General features: G+C 40.5%; 1 protein-coding gene across 2 annotated transcripts in view; it reads left to right on the top strand.

Annotated features, from left to right (window-relative positions):
- LOC125256687 overlaps positions 1 to 18,751 on the top strand; it is a 34,532-nt gene extending 15,781 nt beyond the window's left edge. For both annotated transcript variants that reach the window (XM_048172878.1, XM_048172877.1), the window contains exon 2: positions 17,381 to 18,751. In XM_048172878.1, the coding sequence (XP_048028835.1) occupies positions 17,386 to 18,627 (1,242 nt within the window). In that variant the 5' untranslated portion in view covers positions 17,381 to 17,385 and the 3' untranslated portion in view covers positions 18,628 to 18,751. The remainder of the gene's footprint in view (positions 1 to 17,380) is intronic.
- The last annotated feature ends 1,958 nt before the right edge of the window (positions 18,752 to 20,709 follow it).

Below are 20,709 nucleotides of genomic sequence, written 5' to 3'. Positions count from 1 at the left end.
GGAAAAAGAAAGAGAGAGAAAAAAAAAAAATTTTGGTCCGGTTCCCCGACACACTGCGGCTCGGTCCTCAGCCTGCCAAGAGGCTCTTCCTCGCGGTGCCACATGCGATGGCACTGGACGCGTGGTGGACGGCCCGAACCTCGACCGCCTCCTGGCGGCCGGCGATGGCTCCTCCGGCTGAGGGCAGCCGGCAGCGAGTCCCCCGTCCCCTGCTCCTCCCCTTCATGGCGGACGGCAGCAGGCTCCGGCCCACGGCGGACGGCGGCGACTCCTCCGCTCCCTCCTGGACGGCAGCCACCCCACCTCGTCCCAGGAGCACGGCATCCGGGTCTCCGTCCCACCTTTCACTAGGCTCCAGTACCACCGCCTCGGGCAGCCTCTCGCGGTCTTCACTTCCGCGCTGCCCGAACTCCGCAGCACCGCGATCCCCCTCAGCAGCGAGGGCTCTCCGACAGCATGTCCCTCCTTCCTCCCGGGTTTCGGCACCAATGTAACGAGGTTAGTAGATGTGGGAAGAAGGAGGCGGGAACCGGCGAACATTCAACAAACTTTAATATAAAATAAACAAAGAACAAAACGAAAGTAATGCCGGCAGACCCTCACGGACGTCTGCCGGCCACACAAACATAACATAAAGTCCAGGCCTGGTCCTCTCTCGTCCTTCACTGTAGTCGCTCCTCCTTTTATGCCTCCGGAGCTCCTCCGTGAGAGACTCGAGGCCGGCACGCCTCGCAGGTGACGCTCATTATCACTCGCGTCACCGGCCTCGCGCCGTTCCCTCACGGCTCTCGCCCGCCCTGCTCGTCACACTAACATTACCATCTAAAAGCCCATTATAGTAATGGGGCTTTTTGGCAAGTGATACGATGCTAACGATTACAATTAAAACGACAGTCCTGAGCTAGCTAATAACAATAGACACATGAGAAAACGTGTACGTGTTCTTAGAATGAACACAAAACGACAAACTTTGATGTTAATGGAAACTCACCCCATAAGAAACAGAAAAGTATTCTTGCAGATCTCGTTGCCTCCAATGAAATAAGTCGTTCGGGCACATTTTCTCTTTGTCGGTGTCTTCTTTGTGGATGTAACCATCTACGAAGTTTGCACTGTGCGTTTGTTTGCCTCTAAATGTCCAATAATTTGCATGTCCTGCCACTCTTTTTCCGCAGAATCCAGCCGTATGTTGTACATAATATCTGGAGAAAGCTTCTGGCTACATGACTGTCTCCCATGCAGAGAGTTCTCTTTTCTCCTCGTGCAGCATTTACAGTCAAAGTTACGGATTTTCACCATTTCTCTGTCTTTATCCCCATCAAATGTTACTATCGATATAGCCTCTGATCTCTTACGGTCCAACTCGTCTGACGCCAGTCCGATACATTCTTCCTCGTCTTCATCTTCGCTCAGTTGCAGATTAGGGATATTATTAAGTCTTATTATGCTGCTTTCATCGTCGCTCAGATCGTCTTCAGAATCAGTGAGCGCTTGTTCATAATCATCCGGCTTTTCGAAGAAGTACTTCAAAAAATTTTCGGTGTAACGGCCATGGTTCAGCTCGTCTGCGATTATTCTTTGCAGCGTCCATCTTCACTGAATTTTGATATCAGAGCCAGTCAGAGCGCTGAATAAATAAGTAGCCACGCTTCCCTTGGAGGGCGGGAAGAAACAAAAGAAACAAAAGCTGGCGTATCCGATTCCAGTATGGAAATACACACAGACAATGACTGCGAGATAGAATCCCAGAAAAACAAGCTGATTTCAACCTCAAAATGTATGCTTTTAAATAAACCAATACTGCTATCTCAAACACGGAGAGGCTTCTTCGTGATCTCAACTAACAGATTCTGCAAAAAAACGAAAATCACCAATTTTGAAAAAAAACCCGCTTCTTTCTCATTTTGCTCGATAGTTGTGCTGCCGACTTGTGTCCCTGGTTTCCGTGACGGGTCACAATTAGCAGTGCTGGATGTTGAACGGGAAGCTGCTATGGCGGTAGCCAAAGCTGAAGCTTTATCAACAGCATTAAGCAGTGACAAAGCATCAAGCCATAAATCAGACAGTCAACTCAGAACTGATTCTGAGGCCACTACTCAAAGAACTAAAGAGTATGTACAAGATCAAGCTAGACTGCAAGCCAACACACAGCTTTGTCCACCCGCCATTGTAGAAGACTCATGGCCACCACCCCCACCGACCAAACAGTTTCAAGAAAATATTCCACAACTGTCGCCATATGAGATTGAAGCTCACGATGTGAACAAAGGCTTTAGAAATTATGAAGTCGGAATGAATGTTGATGACCCTGAAACGCTTAACCCAAATGAGCAATCTGAGGAGGCTATCAGATATGCCCCTTTCCCAGATGGATATGAATCCAAGCTATCGCAGAGAGTAAAGCTTTCTCCCTCCGTTAGGAACAGACAGAATCCTTACTTTGCATGTGTAAGACCACCTGACAATCTCAGCCACTTACCAACACATACTTATTGGCACTCGAATATGCAGCCAACGGATACAGCTATCTGAGGGTCAAGTCATGTGCTCCAACTCCGCCTCTTCATGTTCCGCTTGGAAACATCACTCCATGGGCAAACAGTGATGAGAATCAAGATGTATCTAACCTCATCAGATTCATGGTGAGGAGAGAAATTGTTTCCACAGGACTTTTACAATTCGATGATTGCCCTGAGAATTACAGAGCATGGAAAGCATCATTCTTCACTGCTACTAAGGATCTCAATCTCACAGCTAAGGAAGAGATGGATCTTTTGGTCAAGTGGTTAGGAGCAGATTCCAGAGAGCAAGCAAAACGCATCAGAGCGGTGCATGTGGTGAATCCTGACAGAGGTCGTTTGATGATTTGGGAGCAGTTAGACGATTGTTTTGGGGCACCTGAAGTCGTCGAAAGCTCACTACTCAGAAGGCTAGAGACTTTCCCAAAGATTTCGAATAAAGAGTGGAAGAAACTCAGAGAATTAGGAGACCTACTCATGGAGCTTCTAGTAGCAAAATCTGAGGGAGGCTTCTGGGTCTCGCTTGCTTGGATACCGCACGTGGTATAGCCAGCATAGTGCAAAAACTACCATTCAGCTTACAGGATAAGTGGATGATGCTGGGCTATACGTTCAAGCAACAACACAGAGTTCCTTTTCCCGCCTTTTCTGTCCTCGTTAATTTTGTTGTAGAACAAGCTAGAATGCGGAATGATTCTAGCTTTGCTTTTCCCTCTCAAACTGAACATTCGAAGCCAGATCATTCCAGGAACTCTAACAGAGCATCCATTTCAGTTCAGAAAACAGACATCTCTCCTGAGAGGTCTACAATTGGAGAGGCTCGAGAAACTAAGATGGATTTGTCTAAATTCTGTCCTATTCATAAGAAACCTCCTCCTTTCAACAAATGTTGTGGGTTTAGAGATAAATCTATCGAAGATCAGAAGGCCTTTTTGAAACAAAATGGGATTTGTTTCAAATGTGTAGCATCTACATCACATTTTGCAAGGAACTGTGAGAAGCTTGTCAAAGGCATCGAATGTGGCAGTGAAACACACCATTCTGTCCTGCACCCAAAACCTGTCGATAGGTCTGCTAAAGGTCAAACAACCACTAAAGATCATGGCGGGGAGAAAAAGGATTCTTCCGAGGATGATGTGTCAGAAGTGCACAGAAGTGTGCGGTAGCAATTTGGGTGACAAAACGTGTTCCAAGATTTGTCTTGTCTCAGTGTTTCCTACTGGCCAGCAGGAGAAAGCCATTAGAGTGTATGTCATCATTGATGATCAAAGTAACCGATCGTTGGTGAGGTCGAAATTCTTTGATGTTTTTGATGTAGATTGTGACAGTTCTTCCTACTATCGCAAGACCTGTGCTGGGGTCTCCCAAAGGAGCGGGAGGAGAGCACATGAGTTTCAAGTCGCTTCCATCGATGGTCGAGTCATTCATTCTCTACCTACCTTAATAGAGTGTGATAACCTTCCAGATGATCGCTCCGAGATACCCACCCCACAAGTTGATCTTCATCATCCACATCTTAAGGGTATTGCAGGACAGATCCCGGAAATTGACCCGGAAGCTCCAGTCATGATGCTGTTGGGAAGAGACATCATAAAGGTACATAAAGTTATGAAGTACATCAATGGACCCCACGAAGCCCCATATGCTCTGAAGTTAGACCTTGGTTGGGTCATAGTGGGCAATGTCTCCTTAGGCAAGGTGCATAAGCCAGATAGAGTCAACGTTCTCTTAACCAACACCTTGGATAATGGTCGTCAATCACTTTTCAAGCCATGTCCTAATGTTTATCACATCAAGGAGCATGTTTGTGAAGAGCTTCCAGGTCTTCAAGCTATGGGTGTTGTGAAGAGGCCTGTATGGGAAGAAAATGGACATCATGAAGAATCAAATGTCTTTGAGAGAACAAAGCATGATGAGAAGATAGCTCTGTCCGTTGAAGATTTGACTTTTCTTCGTATAATGGAGGGCTTCTACAAAGACGAAATTAATAGCTGGGTTGCCCCTCTTCCATTCAAACCTCTGAGGCGACGTCTACCAAATAACAAGACAAAAGCTCTAGATCGTTTCAGATCTCTACAGCGGTATTTTTCCAATAAAATTTTTCCAATAAATTTCCAATAAAGCCCAACAATGGGCTCCTGGGTGTGCTCTTACGCTTTAGAAAGGAAGCAGTAGCTATCACTACGGATATACAACAGATGTTTCATTGTTTCCTAGTCAAGCCAGCAGACAGGAACTTTCTCAGATTCTTCTGGTATAAAGATAATGACCCAGAGAAGAACATTGAGTATAGGATGAAGGTTTATATCTTCGGTAACAGTCCTTCTCCCGCTGTAGCGTTTCATGGCCTCAGACAAGCAGCAAAAGAGGCGGAGGCAGACTTCGGAGCAGATGTTATAAAGTTTGTAGAAAGGGATTTCTACGTTGATGGCGGTTTAAAATCACTACCGTCTGGGGCAGCTGCTATTGACCTCCTCAAGAGGACCCAAGCAGCCTTGGCATGTTCCAATTTGAAGCTGCACAAAATTGTCAAGTGAGACAAAACCATTTACTCGCCGTGGAGTTCTTTCTACTGTGAATGGATTATACGACCCCTTTGGGTTTGCAGCCCCAGTTATTATCCGAGGCAAAGCTCTGATAAGGGAACTTACAATTGAGTCACATGACTGGGATGCACCTTTGCCTCTTTAGAAGTTGGGACCTTGGCAACAATGGAAGGATTCCCTTCAAGAGCTTCAACATCTCCAGATATCTAGGCATTATACTGAAGATTCCTTTTCAGAAGCTTCTCAAAGAGAGCTTTGTATTTTTTCTGATGCCTTGCTGATGTTGTAGCTATAGCCGCAGTAGCTTATCTCAGGTGTCTGAAGCCTGATGGGAACTGCAAGATGAGCTTTGTCTTGTGGAAATCCAAGTTAGCGCCCCGTCCAGAGCTGACCATCCCACGCCTCGAGCTCTGTAGTGCTGAGGTAACCACATTCATTACCACAACAAAGCTGGGCTCCGAGCGTTTCAAGCGATTCTCCAATTGGAAGGTACTTCTCTGGGCCATCACATGTCTAATACACATTGTAAAGACTTACAAAAGAGAACCGACCAAAGTCGCAGCAAATTGTAAAGGATGGCATCACTGCTCTAAACCATATAGCGTGAGTGAATTAAGTCAAGCCAAAAATACCATAATTCGTGCAGTGCAACGGGAAGCTTTCCCTGAGGAGTTCCGATGCATTGAAGATAACAGGTATATCCCAAAGTACAGTCCTCTCTTTACACTGAATCCTCTCATTGATGAGAATGGACTTATGAGAGTTGGGGGACGCGTGTCTCAAGGGAACATTGGATTCAGTAAGAGCAATCCCATCATTATTCCACAACGGCATCACATCGCGACCTTGATAATAAGACATTATCACGAGCAATCTAAACATCAAGGGAGACATTTCACTGAAGGCACCATCCGTATGGCAGGCTTTTGGATTGTGGGAGCCAAAAGGTGCATTTGTTCCCTTATCTTTGCGTGTGTGATTTGCCGAAAGTTGCGTGGACGAACCGAAGTACAGAAGATGGCCAGTCTACCCATGGACAGGGTCAACACTGAGCCCCCCTTTACATACGTAGGGACAGATGTATTCGGTCCTTGGTCGATTTGTGCTCGTTGCACAAGAGGCGGACTTGCAAACGACAAGAGATGGGCTGTGATGTTCACCTGTTTGACCATCAGAGCTGTCCATATCGAGGTAATAGAGACAATGGATACATCTTGTTTCATAAACGCCTTGAGACACTTCATTGCCATTCGTTGTCCTGTAAAGCAGATACGCTCTGATCGGGGAACGAATTTTGTAGGAGCGTGCAGAGAACTGAACATCCCCTCCAATTTGGATGAAGATAAAGTGACAAGGTTTCTTGCGGAACAAGGATGTTCCTGGATCTTCAACCCTCCCCATGCCTCCCACATGGGTGGGGTGTGGGAACGGATGATTGGAATAACTTGAAAGATTTTAGACTCAATGATGCTGCAGTTGGGACGATCCAGAATCACTCACAAGGTTCTCACAATGTTCATGCAGAGGTGACGGCTATAATAAATTCCAGACCATTGGTGCCAGTTTCTATGGACCCTGAGGATCCCTTCATACTTACTCCTTCAACCTTGCTCACTCACAAGTATGGTCCTTGTCCTGTTCCGCCTGGCGAGTTTGACTGTGTTGACCTCTACAGCAAAAAATGGAAACAGGTCCAAAATCTAGCGTCTACTTTCTGGGACAGATGGCAAAAGCAATATCTCTCCACATTGCAACCTAGAAAGAAGTGGCAATCAAAGAGGCAAGATGTCACAAAGGGTAGTATAGTTCTCATAAGAGACAGTCAGTCGAAACGTAACCAGTGGCCTCTAGGGCACATCACTAAAGTCTTACCAAGCAAAGATGAAAGAGTTCGAAAGGTGGAGATCAAGGTTGTGGACAAGGAAGGTTCAAAATTGTTCATCAGACCTATAGCAGAAATAGTGATGCTTATCCCCTCAGACTAATTAAGAGACTGATTTATTTCTTCCTTTGTTATTAATGGTAGGTTTGGTATCTCGTGATACCAGACGGGGAGTGTGTTGTCATATGTGATGTTAAAGGTGATGCGATGGTAACTTTAACCACATTTAACAGTACATTAGCAACATGTTAACGAAACATTTAGATAGACAATTTACAAATATCACTAAAAATATCATGCTATCATGGATCACGTCAGTTTGTTATTGCTCCATCTGCCATTTTCGCTGTTGTTCTTGCTTGCTTACCTAGTCTGATAATTCACCTGTGCAGATCCAGACGTTACTGGTGTTGGAGGATCTATATCTTAAAAAAACACTGTAGATTGACAGTTAACCTTTAGAACGTTCTGATGATAAAACTTATCATAATTAATATTTTATCTAAGATAGATAGATAGCTCCTTTGCCTGCTAACATGGTCACGTCAAGCTAGACGGGCGTGGTTTCAGCAACCAGTCATATCAGCTCAAACCACCTCCCCACCTCTTTGCCCATTTTCAGTTATCCGGGAGTGACGTGCGGTGATGCGCAGCTAAGATGGCAGCGGCCTCATTTTCGCTTCAAAACTGCTGTTCAGAAATCTATGGGTGACGTCACGGACGCTACGTCCATATTTTTTTACAGTCTATGGACCAGCCTCAGTCTGCTAGATGAGGTAGATAGCTAATCTTTATTGTGGTAGCGTCCCAAGCCATCTGCTACATTTCTCGTCTTTCAGGAGTCACCGTTGGTATGTAAATTTCAAGTCAAGTCAAGTCAAGTCAAGTCAAATTTATTTATATAGCGCTTTTACAATTGGTAATTGTTTCAAAGCAGCTTTACATATTAGAAGCACAGAAAAAAGGGTAAGTGGTTAAAAATAAACTGTACAAACAAGCGTGGTAATATGTAACATATACAAGATGGTGCTACATTAAGCCAATGTCGGCTGACTCCCAGGGGTGGAAAAAACCCCCTAGGAGAAAACCCAGCGTGGGAAAAAAGTCCTAGGAGGGAAAAAACCCCTTGGAAGATATATATAATATATGTAAATGGATATGGAGATCAAAATCTGAATTATACATTTTTATTATAGAGATTAAAAATAGATTATATATGAATATATGTAAGCGGGGATTACGCTTACATATTAAGTAAGGATTAAGGATTAAAAATCTAAATTATTACGAGGATTAAAAATCTAAATTATAGATGCAGCCAGAACTGGATCTGTAGGCCCATTGTCTCCTGGGCTGCGTTGTAGTCAGGTCCAGACACAGGTTCTCCATCTGATCTGGATACGGCCTGGATCCAGCACCCGGCAAACCTCGGGATAAGCAGAGAGACAGATATTAGCGTAGATGCCATTCTTATTCTGATGTACAGGTATATCTAGTGTTATAGGAAATGTTCTCGGTTCCGGCCGACCTAATTATTGCAGCGTAACAATCCTTTAACGGATTTGAAAAATGTTAATGTATTGATAATGTGTTATGTGTATGCAAGAGCAAAGAGATGTGTTTTTAGACTAGATTTAAACTGACAGAGTGTGTCTGCTTCCCGAACAATGCTAGGAAGATTGTTTCAGAGTTTAGGTGCTAAATAGGAAAAGGATCTGCCGCCTTCAGTTGATTTTGATATTCTGGGTATTATCAACTGGCCTGAATTCTGAGATCGCAATAAACGTGAAGGACTATAATGCATTAAGAGCTCACTTAGGTACTGGGGAGCTAAACCATTTAGAGCTTTATAAGTAAGTAGCAAGATTTTAAAATCTATACGATGTTTAATAGGGAGCCAATGTAATGTTGACAGAACTGGGCTAATATGGTCATACTTTCTGGTTCTAGTAAGAACTCTAGCTGCCGCATTTTGGACCAACTGTAGTCTGTTTAAAAGCCGAGCAGAACAACCACCCAGTAGAGCGTTACAATAATCTAGTCTTGAGGTCATGAATGCATGAACCAACTGTTCCGCATTTGTCATTGAGAGCATATGTCGTAATTTAGATATATTTTTTAGATGGAAGAAGGCGGTTTTACAGATACTAGAAACATGACTTTCAAATGAAAGATTGGTATCGAAGAGCACACCCAAGTTCCTAACTGAGGACGAAGATTTAATGGAGCACCCGTCAAGTGTTAGAGAGTATTCAATGTTTTTTCGTGAGGAAGTTTTTGGTCCAAAGATTAGGATATCAGTTTTTTTCTGAATTTAATAATAAGAAATTTCTTGTCATCCAGTTTTTAATGTCAGCTATGCATTCTGTTAGTTTTGTGAATTTGTAGGTTTCGTCATGGCGCGAGGAAATATAGAGCTGAGTATCGTCAGCGTAGCAGTGAAAACTAACACCATGCTTCCTAATTATCTCTCCTAAGGGCAGCATGTACAGAGTGAAAAGCAACGGTCCCAGTACTGAGCCTTGTGGTACTCCATATTGAACCTGTGATCGATACGACATCTCTTCATTAACTACTACAGACTGATAACGGTCAGATAAGTACGATTTGAACCATGCCAAAGCAATTCCACTAATGCCAATATAGTTTTCAAGTCTTTTTAAAAGAATGTTGTGATCGATAGTGTCAAAAGCAGCACTGAGATCCAATAACACTAATAGAGAAATACAGCCACGATCGGATGATAGGAGTAGATCGTTTGTAACTCTAACGAGAGCAGTCTCAGTACTATGGTATGGTCTAAATCCTGACTGGAAATCCTCACAGATTCCATTTCTTTCTAAAAAGGAGCACAGCTGTGATGAAACTGCCTTTTCTAGTATCTTTGACAGAAAAGGTAGATTCGAGATTGGCCTGTAATTTACTAAATCTCTCGGATCTAGTTGAGGTTTTTTAATAAGAGGTTTAATAATAGCCTGCTTAAAGGTTTTTGGCACGTATCCTAGTGTTAACGATGAATTAATTATATCAAGAAGTGGACCTACGACCTCTGGAAGCATTTCTTTCAGTAGTTTAGTCGGCATTGGGTCTAACATACATGTCGTTGATTTTGATGATTTGATAAGTTTAGATAATTCTTCCTCTCCTATAGCGGCGAATGATTCTAGTTTTACCTCAGGGACATTACAGTGCACTGTCTGAAGCGAAACTGTAGACGGTTGCATGTTTTTAATTTTCTCTCTAATATTATCAATCTTGCAAGTAAAGAAGTTCATAAAGTCATTACTGCTGTGCTCTATGGAAACGTCAGCAGTTGAATCTCTGTTTCTAGTTAATTTAGCCACTGTGTCAAATAAATACCTAGGATTATGTTTGTTTTCTATTAAGAGATTTGAAAAATAAGTAGATCTAGCATTTCTTATAGCCGTTCTGTACTCAATCATTTTTTCTTTCCACGAAAGGCGAAAAACTTCTAGTTTTGTTTTCTTCCAACTACGTTCAGCTTTTCTAACAGCTTGTTTTAGAGCCCGAGTGTGCTCATCATACCATGGCGTTGGATTAGTTTCCTTAATCTTCTTTAGACGTAAAGGAGCGACTGCATCTAATGTGCTGGAAAAGAGAGAGCCAATAGTTTCTGTTGCAGCATCGAGTTCTTCTAAGTTGTCAGGTATACTAAGGCGATGAAACTGCTTGGGGAGATTATTTGTAAAGCAATCTTTAGTGGTAGACGTGATGGTTCTACAATATTTATGGCTGGGTGGTGGTTTTGTAGCCTTGGCTAATTGTATTATACACGAGACTAAATAATGATCTGATATATCATCGCTCTGCGGTAGGATTTCAACAGCATCAATATCAATTCCATGCGACAGTATTAGATCTAGGGTATGATTACGACAATGAGTGGGTCCTGACACGTGTTGTCTAACTCCAATAGAGTTTAAAATGTCTACAAATGCCAATCCAAATGCGTCTTTATTATTATCTACATGGATATTAAAATCACCAACAACAAGGACTTTATCCGTAGCCAGTACTAACTCTGATAGAAAATCAGCAAATTCTTTGATAAAGTCAGTATGGTGCCCTGGTGGCCTGTATACAGTAGCCAGCACAAATGTCAACTTACATAATGTTACATACAGCACCATCACTTCAAAGGAATTATATTTGAAATTCTTTTGAATGATTCTGAATATATTACTATAAATTACAGCAACACCTCCCCCTTTGCCTTTCTGTCGAGGATTGTGTCGATAATCATAACCTTGAGGACTAGATTCATTTAAAGTAATGTAATCGTCCGGTTTTAGCCAGGTTTCTGTCAAACACAGCAAGTCTAGTTTATTGTCTGTGATAATTTCATTTACAATAAGTGCTTTTGAAGAAATAGATCTAATATTCAGTAACCCAAGCTTTATCATTTGTTTATCTGATTTATCTGTGATTTTCATTTTGTGAACATCAATTAAATTTTTACCCTTAAAAGGTTTCGGAAGTTTTTTGTATTTACTAGTTCGAGGTACAGACACAGTCTCTATGTGATAATATCTAGGTGAAAGAGTTTATATGTGCTGTGAATTATTTGAGTTCTGTGACGTGAGGCGGCTAGCAGACGGTCGGTTTAGCCAGTTTGTCTGCGTCCTGATCTGGGCCCTGGTTTGTCATGGTTTAGCTCTAAGACTATTTGCCAAATTTCTAGATAGAAGAGCAGCACCATCCCGGGAGGGATGAATACCATCTCTTTTCAACAGATCAGGTCTGCCCCAAAAGCTTTTCCAATTGTCTATGAAACCTATATTATTCTGCGGACACCACTTAGACAGCCAGCCATTGAGTGATGATAACCTGCTAACTATCTCATCACTCCGACGAACAGGAAGAGGGCCAGAACAAATTACTTCTGCTGACATTGAATTTGCGAGTTCACACACCTCTTTAATGTTAATTTTAGTGATCTCCGACTGGCGAAGTCGAACATCATTTGTGCCGACGTGGATAATGATTTTAGAATATTTATGTTTAGCATTAGCCAGCACTTTTAAATTTGCTTTGATGTCAGGTGCTCTGGCCCCCGGCAAACATGTGACTATGGTGGCTGGTGTCTCTATTTTCACGTTCCGTGTAATAGAATCGCCAATAACTAGGGCACTTTCAACAGGATTCTCAGTGGGTGCGTCACTGAGTGGGGAGAACCTGTTTGATGTTCTAATCGGAACGGAAGAGTGGTGTTTGTTCTTGCCATTATGCCGCCTCACAGTCACCCAGTTAGCCTGCTGCGTGGCTTCTACAACCGGAACCGAATGTGCAGTGTTTACTAGGCTAGTCGCATCCAAAGCAGTATCTAAGGCCCTTTCATTCTCACTATCCTCAATTAAAGTTTGGATGCGTGTCTCTAATTCTGAGATTCTCTCTGTCAGCCTGACAATATCCCTGCATTTATCACATGTGTAAGTCTCACTGCTGACAGAAAGAGCTAAGCTGTACATGTTGCATTTAATACACATGATAATCGTCGGACATGACTGACCGTGTGTTTGATGAACACCGTCCGAAAAACTGCAACGCACACGGGACTCGCTGGCTGGATGTCTCGGTCGCTTGCCGGTGCCTGGGGCAAGGGTGATGTGCGGGACGCTGTACCTCGCGGTGGATCGATGAATGCCGGGCAGCAACGTCTCCACCGCTTCCCGATCTGGCGAGGACAGATCAGAATAACATACATCGGATAAATTCGCCATTAAATCGACAAGGAAGGTTGGTTTAGAGGAAAAAAGAAAGTAGACGGTAGCTAGCAGGCTAGCGGGCTATGGCTAACACTAGGTGATTACGCTGGTGGATTGCTAGTAATAAATCGTTCCGTTTAGTAATACTATGCAATAGGTTAAGTAATCTAGTGAAAAATAAGAAAGTTATATTATGTGAATAGGAATAAAGAGAAGGATTTAGGATAAACTCCACGAAGCTCCAAACGTAGGTCAGACAGCAGGCAGGCAGCAGCGTTGAACTGGAAGTCAGTGAGAACCCAGGGAAGGGAAGACCTTGCATTTTCCAACGTAAATTTGTGTTAAGTTATGGTTTAACAATATTTGTTTGCATTTTGTGTTTAGTACAAGATTTTATTTGATTTGTCATACTGATGTGTTCCACTGTTGTTCCATATATTCCCATTATACTGGCAATGCGTGCTAAATTCCCTTTTTTTGTAAAATGTTCATACGTTTATGTCTCATGTTATATTTTCTAGTTTTACCCTACTCCCAGTCAACCATTAAAGAAGTAAACTGGTTATCTGCTTCAGCGTGGTGATTGGTAGAGGAGTTATCTGTCTGTCAACGTATGCAAGGCGCATTGGGGTGGCAGAACAATGCATACAAGTGATTGAGTTGGGTGTGGCTATGGAAGAGTTACGTTATCTTATGGAAAGATAAACGGTTTCTCTGAAAATAATAAGGTGGAGAACCTTATTATGCACCAAACAAATAAACGAGAGATTATTATTAACTTACATCAGCTATATTACATCTAATGGGAATTAGGAAATTATATACTGATAATATACAACAATGCCAAGGTCTCTGGAAAGAGGTTTGGTTAAGTGATATTTATGTTCCACGTGGTTGAGTCCAGTGACGGTAACGTCTTCCACTGGTTGTGCTGGGTGACGATGCAGTGGGCAGAGGAGCCAGAATCTGTTTCAACAGTCTTGAACACGAAGCTCTGTTGGATGCTGATCTCCTGGAGCACCAAAGGGTCCTAAAATCTGGAACACACAGATGAGGCCCTGGTGTAGGTGCAGAAGGTCCTTAACAATCTGGAACACGCAGACGAAGGTACCTTGGATTGAAGGTTTGCTCTCCTGAGCTTAACCTTGTTGCAGATGTCATTACTGTCTCGCTGGACGGAAACTCTGAACGTAGTGTTTGTTGATGTCTCTTTCCTCAAAGGTTAAAGGCTTACAAGTGGTCATCTCTGTTGTTGCCTCACAAGCTGTAGACTCAGATTGTGGGGCCTGTTGTTGTCTCTCTGGATGGACCAGAGGCTCAGAACGGTGTTGTATCTGTTAAAGGTGCCCTAAAGCGTTCTTTCACAAGATGTAATATAAGTCTAAGGTGTCTCCTGAATATGTCTGTGAAGTTTCAGCTCAAAATACCCCATAGATTTTTTTTTATAAATTTTTTTAACTGCCTATTTTGAGGTATCATTAACTATGTACCGATTCAGGCGCCGCGGCCCTTTTAAATCGTGAGCCCCCTGCCCCACAAGTTCTCAACTATAAAACAGTGCATTTACACAGCTAATATAACCCTCAAAATGGATCTTTACAAAGTGTTTCTCATGCATACTGCATGCATGCTTCGGATCATGTGAGTATAGTATTTATTTGGATGTTTACATTTGATTCTGAATGAGTTTGATTACACACTGTTGGAGAGATTTATAAAGATTGAAGTTGTGTTTATGAATTACACAGACTGCAAGTGTTTAAAAATTAAAATAGCGACGGCTCTTGTCTCCGTGAATACAGTAAGAAACAATGGTAACTTTAACTACATTTAACAGTACATTAGCAACATGCTAACAAAACATTTAAAAAGACAGTTTACAAATATCACTAAAAATATCATGATATCATGGATCATGTCAGTTATTATTGCTCCATCTGCCATTTTTCGCTATTGTCCTTGCTTGCTTACCTAGTCTGATGATTCAGCTGTGCACATCCAGACGTTAATACTGGCTGCCCTTGTGTAATGCCTTGAACATGAGCTGGCATATCGTCGCTGCCCGATGAAAATCACGTATGTCCAAAACGGTTACTTTTCAGGAAGTGAAAAAGACACCGTATTTCAAAAGCAGTTGAATGTAGCATTGTCATACTTGGTACGGCATCTTTACATGTAACCATATTCTTGCCAGTGTAATGATATAATCCACATTTGACCAAAATTGAGTTTAAATGGACATACGTGCATATTTTACAATAACGGTGGTCGATACGCGTTCTTCCGATCATTAATTAGAATGGCCAAGTCGCGTTTCATATTGACAGATGAATACGCTCAGTTTATTAAATAGCCTACGTCTTAGTTTATTAAATACGCTTAGTTTATTTAATATTAATTATAAATGTATTAAATGTCTCTTGCAAACTATGAAGGGACAATGAATCAATACACTGACATGGTAATGCTAGACAGATACTTTGTTTGCACAGTCCTACCGTAATTTTGTCACTCCTAGACGTACGTCTGGCGTCAGGGGGGAAACGTTTACCTCGATAAAGGAAAGTCATTGTCTCACCAGGCTATGTTTATTTGGCAATGTAACCTCACAGTGTTATTCGGCTATCCAGTGCTGAGCTTCGATGAAACTTCAGGAGACCGGCGAGATGCTTCCACAGGGCGGGAGATACGCGGCGTGATTGACAGCTTTAACACCAAATGGATATACGTGAAAATCAGATGACATGATTTCACAACTTTTCATTGGCCATTTAGATATGTGAAGCATACTGTATACGGAAATGAACCTGGACATTCAATCCGTCGAAAAATCTCAAAATCGGCAAAATGGACATACGTGGTTTACATCGGACAGCGACAATATGCAAATATTGGGGTCATACATATTAATGATCCCGACTGTTACGTAACAGTCAGTGTTATGTTGAGATTCGCTTGTTTTCCGAAAAGTCTTTTAAACAAATGAGATTCTCAAACTCAATGTATGTCTTTTCCTTGTAATGAACTCTTGTTATTCAACTATGCCAAGGTAAATTCAATTTTTGATTCTAGGGCACCTTTAATGTCTGTCCCCATTGAAGGGCAGACTCAGAACGGTATATCTGTTATGTCGCAGCTTCGCAAGCCGGGACTCAGAACAAGGAGTGTCTGTTGAAAGGGTACCATTATCCCTTTCCGATGAAGAGGAGATTGCAATTTGGCGCTTCTCCATTCGAGTGCTGTGATTGGCTGCTGGCATCAGAGGGGACACACACAGTGTGGCCCACCTTTCTTTCCCCTGTGGAACTCATTTGCATAAAGCACAAAGTTTGAAGTCTTTACAGTGTCTTTAAAGTTTACCAAATAGACAAAACAAAAATAGAGACTAAACAAATAGAGACTAAACATGATGGAAAAAGATTGAACTGTCATTCAACTGTACATTAACAGCTGAATTTGTATCAGATGTTGCACTACAAATAGCTGTCACTGAGAATACTTATTTCCGTGAATAAGTATGAAATGGATGTGTAGTTTACATCAGTTTTAAGGTTTCCAAACATAGTTTTGAATGGATTTGGATGGATCTTTGTGATCTCTCTTTGTTTCACCCATTGCTGCTATGGTCCCAAGGAATTTTTATGGTGGTCTGTGGCCAACCTTAGGAAGTAGTCTTTAGATGGGTGAAGGGCAGAAACTGCCTGTGGACCAATGAGAAGTCCTGTCCTTCCCAGGCTTGGTACTTCTTGCCCTCTAAGAGAGGTCTGGATGTTGTCCTTACATCTTTATCTGATGGCGTTGGACAGTTTGTTTGTGTTAGTCCACCAGGATCCATTTAAAATGTAGCAAACCTTTATCCATTGTTATGGACAAAGAGGGTCTGTGCTGTTCACTACAATAGAAAAAAAAATGTTATAATAATTTAACTAAAAACAAATATGTAGATATCACATAGCATTTTCACTCAGAACTTCATGAAACATGCACAGATCACATTTTTATTTGCAGCAGATTCTCATGATTTAAATGAGCCTAAAATCAACATAATCCATTGCACTGATAATGAGATATTGGATCATTTTAATCTTGGTTTCAAATGCTGTAACCTTTATTTACTTTACGCCATCACCACAAAATCTGATCCAGATGCAGCTTACATGTAGGACAGCTTCACCAAAAAAAGGATTTTTCTCTGATTTTATTTCCTTCCTGAGTGATTGCATGTCAAATAAAAAGAAAAAAATATAATACAAATTATATATATTTTTTGTCTTTTATCAGCAGTTTCTCAGCATGAAAATGAATTGAAAAAAAAAAAAATCTATCAAATGATACCTACCATTTCTCTCCTGGCCTAAAAAAAGGCCTAAAAATGCCTTCTGGTCTTAAAGGGATAAGCAGCTTGTTATTCAGCTGCAAACAGAACCGATAATTTTGTTTAAATGTAACTTTTGTGTGTGTGTGTACTGTTTGCAGTTACTCATTTGAATGGTTAATTTGGAAGGAGGTCATTTGATTAATTCTAACTCAATTAGAAATGTTGTTTAATTTAATTAATAAAATTGCTTGTAATCTGTTGCCACAATTTTATTGAGTAGATATAGTGTATTATTATTATTATTATTATTATTATTTTTATTTATTTATTTATTTATTTATTTTTTACAGTGTACATCATCTTACTCTTTATTTTTTTCCTCTTTACAGAAAGAATGGCACATCTATACACCTCTCTCGTGTTGCTCTGTTTTCTTTGTTCAGTGTGGCCTGATGTGATGTTTCACTTTACTCACCTGGGAACAAAGTGTGAAGAACCCTGCAAGCGTGTGGGTCATGAGTACAAGTGTGAGTCTACTGATAAAGATGGAAATGTCCAGTCAATGTACTGTTCACCTAAAACAAAAACAGACTACAGGGGTTTTGAATGCGGTGAGTGTGGGACGGGTGGAAAAGGCTACTATTATTGCAAAACTGGTTCTTTATTTTCGCTTTATTTACCATGGGGATATTGTGGGCTGGTGACGGATAAGAATATCTATTATGGATCTAGGACAGGCGTGATGTGTCATGATAAATGTGACCAAGATAAAAACTATTTGTGCAATACTGCAAAGGGACAAGATCTCTGCTCACAATTTCTAAACAAAGATAACATGAACAGGCACTGTAAAGAAGACAGTCCATGTAGGAAGCGGGGTCAAAATTACTACTGGTGCTGGCTGAAGGAGGGAAGCTGGGGACACTGTGGGCCCGTGGAACCAAAGATGTTTCTCCATCGGTCTAAGAAAGATCATCTTTGCGTAGACGAATGCCAATATCATGAGAGTGGTGATTACTACTGGTGCCACACTGACAGTAGCTGGGACTACTGCTCTCCAGATGTGGATGTAACCTATAAAAACAAGCCGTGTCGCTCAGATCACTCCTGTGGTTTACACGGTGAAAGTTACAACTGGTGCTGGACCTCAGAGTCAGATTATGATTACTGTGGGCCTGTTGTATCTGGAGAGTGCACTTATGACACCTCTCAAAACCGCAACAGAGGAGACCTAAAAAACAGAAAACTGATATGCACACAGGTGGACAGAGCTAAAACGATTATTACCACCTTTAATGTGGAGCCAGCTCCTAATGACATCGCTGATGGCAGTCAATGGAAAAGGGAGGCAGAAATCTTAATCAAGCGCTGGGACAATGAGTACCTGGTGGGCCACGGCCACTCAAATCTGATCCACTCTTATAATGTCCATATCGATATGAAGGACAATATCAAGCGCAACAATCAGTCCTACTATGACCTGCGGATCCATTTGAAACAGGGGCCTGGTAGAAGCCCCACTGTGTCTCAGATCATCGTGCCTCCTGGAATTCCTGATCGCTACATGCGCAGAGCCTTCCTGGAGAGCTTCAGGCACCGAGCTCGAGTTTTTGTTGACGTTTCAATTCAAAATTAGCATTAGAGCTTTGGTTTGGAAATGTGCAAAGTATAGTAGACCTACTACAGATATAAATCTTTAAGCTTTTTGATGTACAACACAAATACTGAGCAGAATAAACAAACAATTTGTTCATGAAAAATGTCTTCATCTGTATGAGTTTCCATATTTAAGGTTCACTTTACAACTAGAGATTGAAAGATAAGGGTCTTTCAATGGCAATGATGCAATTCTGGAATGAACGATTACTATTATAAATGCTGATAATTAAAACAGAAAATTTGCTCAATTGACAAAAAAAAAAAAAAAAACTTCAAAACAGAAATAATTCATTAATAATGGCATACATTTTTTTAAAGGCACAAATATATTTTTATTAAAATCACTAGAACAATGTTCTATATTTTGTTGACTTGTGTACTTACATTATCCCAAATGTTTCCAAGAGAAATAACACACCTCATCTTCCCTCATTGTCCAGTCTTGTTTAGACTAAGACTAATCTGTCTCCAGCGCTATTCTCCAGCGTCTGTTTCCCATTATGTTTCCCTGTCGTTCCTGTGTGTGTATATCTTACCAGTCATGGAGGTGTGTGCTTCAGCCATCCACGATTTTCCTCATCTAAAAGAAAGGACTAATTCTGTTATATCTCCATTTCCATCCATTTCAATCTTTAACCTTGTTTATTCACCTGATATCTGCCATTTCATTCAGTGCTGCAAATTAAACATTCTGTTCATGATTTTTATTTTGATCAGACATTTGGTATTGCATGTTCTTCTTTAAAATAATTATATGGTAAATAACTATAATAATAATAATAATAATATGTATAATATGTATACTCTCAAATTACTCCACATAGCAAGTGATCTTGGACATGTATCCTGTCAGTCTGATCTGGGCCATGTGTGGAAATGATGATACAGCATGATCAATGCAAACAACATGAGGGTTGATTGTTGGTGAGAGAACCCTTATGGGAAGAAAATATATGTCCCTATATATATATATATATATATATATATATATATATATATATATATATATATATATATATATATATGAATGATTAATATATTACATGATTTAGCAGTATATTTGAAAATATACAGAAAAATATACTGCGTAAATATATTACAATATATTGAATAATACATAAGGAATCGCCGCTTTTCATATATTGAAAAATATGACATATGAAAAAAATAACATTTACTCTCCTTTAACAATCAGAAGCAAAGCATGCTGGGAAGTCTGTTGTAACGGCTGATTGTAACTCATTCCATGAATCTGTGTGTAAATATATGTGCAATATATGTAGACAATAAAGGATAAAACTTTATGAATGTAATGCTATTTTGTCTTCATTTATAAATATTTTATATTTATATTTTATAATTATATAATGTGACTCAGATCAATCCAGTGATCATCTACTTCAAACCAGGATTGTGATCTTGGACCAATTAAGTGCACTTTACTGCAGTTGACTTGACTGATTTACAATTTACTTCATTTGAAATGATGTTTTATCTGTAAATAATGTTTTAGCTGTTATGACATGGCATTTCAAAGATTAATTTTAAAGAGTACTACAGTTTACAATATTGAATTGATTAAAATTTAAAACAAAACACACTGCATTTTATTACTATATTCCTGCTGTATTCCAGATCTTCGGGATGTGATGCTTTGTGAAGAACTGTTAGAGTGAGATTTAAAAGTTGTATGTGAATATTTATGACAATCAAATGCATTTAAACTTAGCCTATAAAGCAGCAAAGAAGAAGCTGTTGTTTGTTCATGTGGATCCTCCTGTGATGATCTTTAATTCTCAGTCCTATCTCTCTTAAGTTATTATAGGAACAAATCCAAATCCAAACTTTTATATTTATCTCATTCCTCACTACTGATTGTAGAAAAGAAAAAAAAAAAAAAAAAAGAAAAGAAAAGAAAAGAAAAGAAAAGAAAAGAAAAGAAAAGAAAAGAAAAGAAAAGAAAAGAAAAGAAAAGAAAAGAAAAGAAAAGAAAAAACGGCTGCCAAACAAAACGGAAAATTAAAGTAAAATATCCTAATTTAAATAAAGTGCAAAAAAC

This window comes from Megalobrama amblycephala, linkage group LG21 (genome assembly GCF_018812025.1).
Source record: "Megalobrama amblycephala isolate DHTTF-2021 linkage group LG21, ASM1881202v1, whole genome shotgun sequence".
In the NCBI taxonomy this organism is placed as follows: Eukaryota; Metazoa; Chordata; class Actinopteri; order Cypriniformes; family Xenocyprididae; genus Megalobrama; species Megalobrama amblycephala.
Note: the sequence above shows the minus strand (reverse complement) of the source record. Positions and strands in the feature narration are given on the sequence as shown.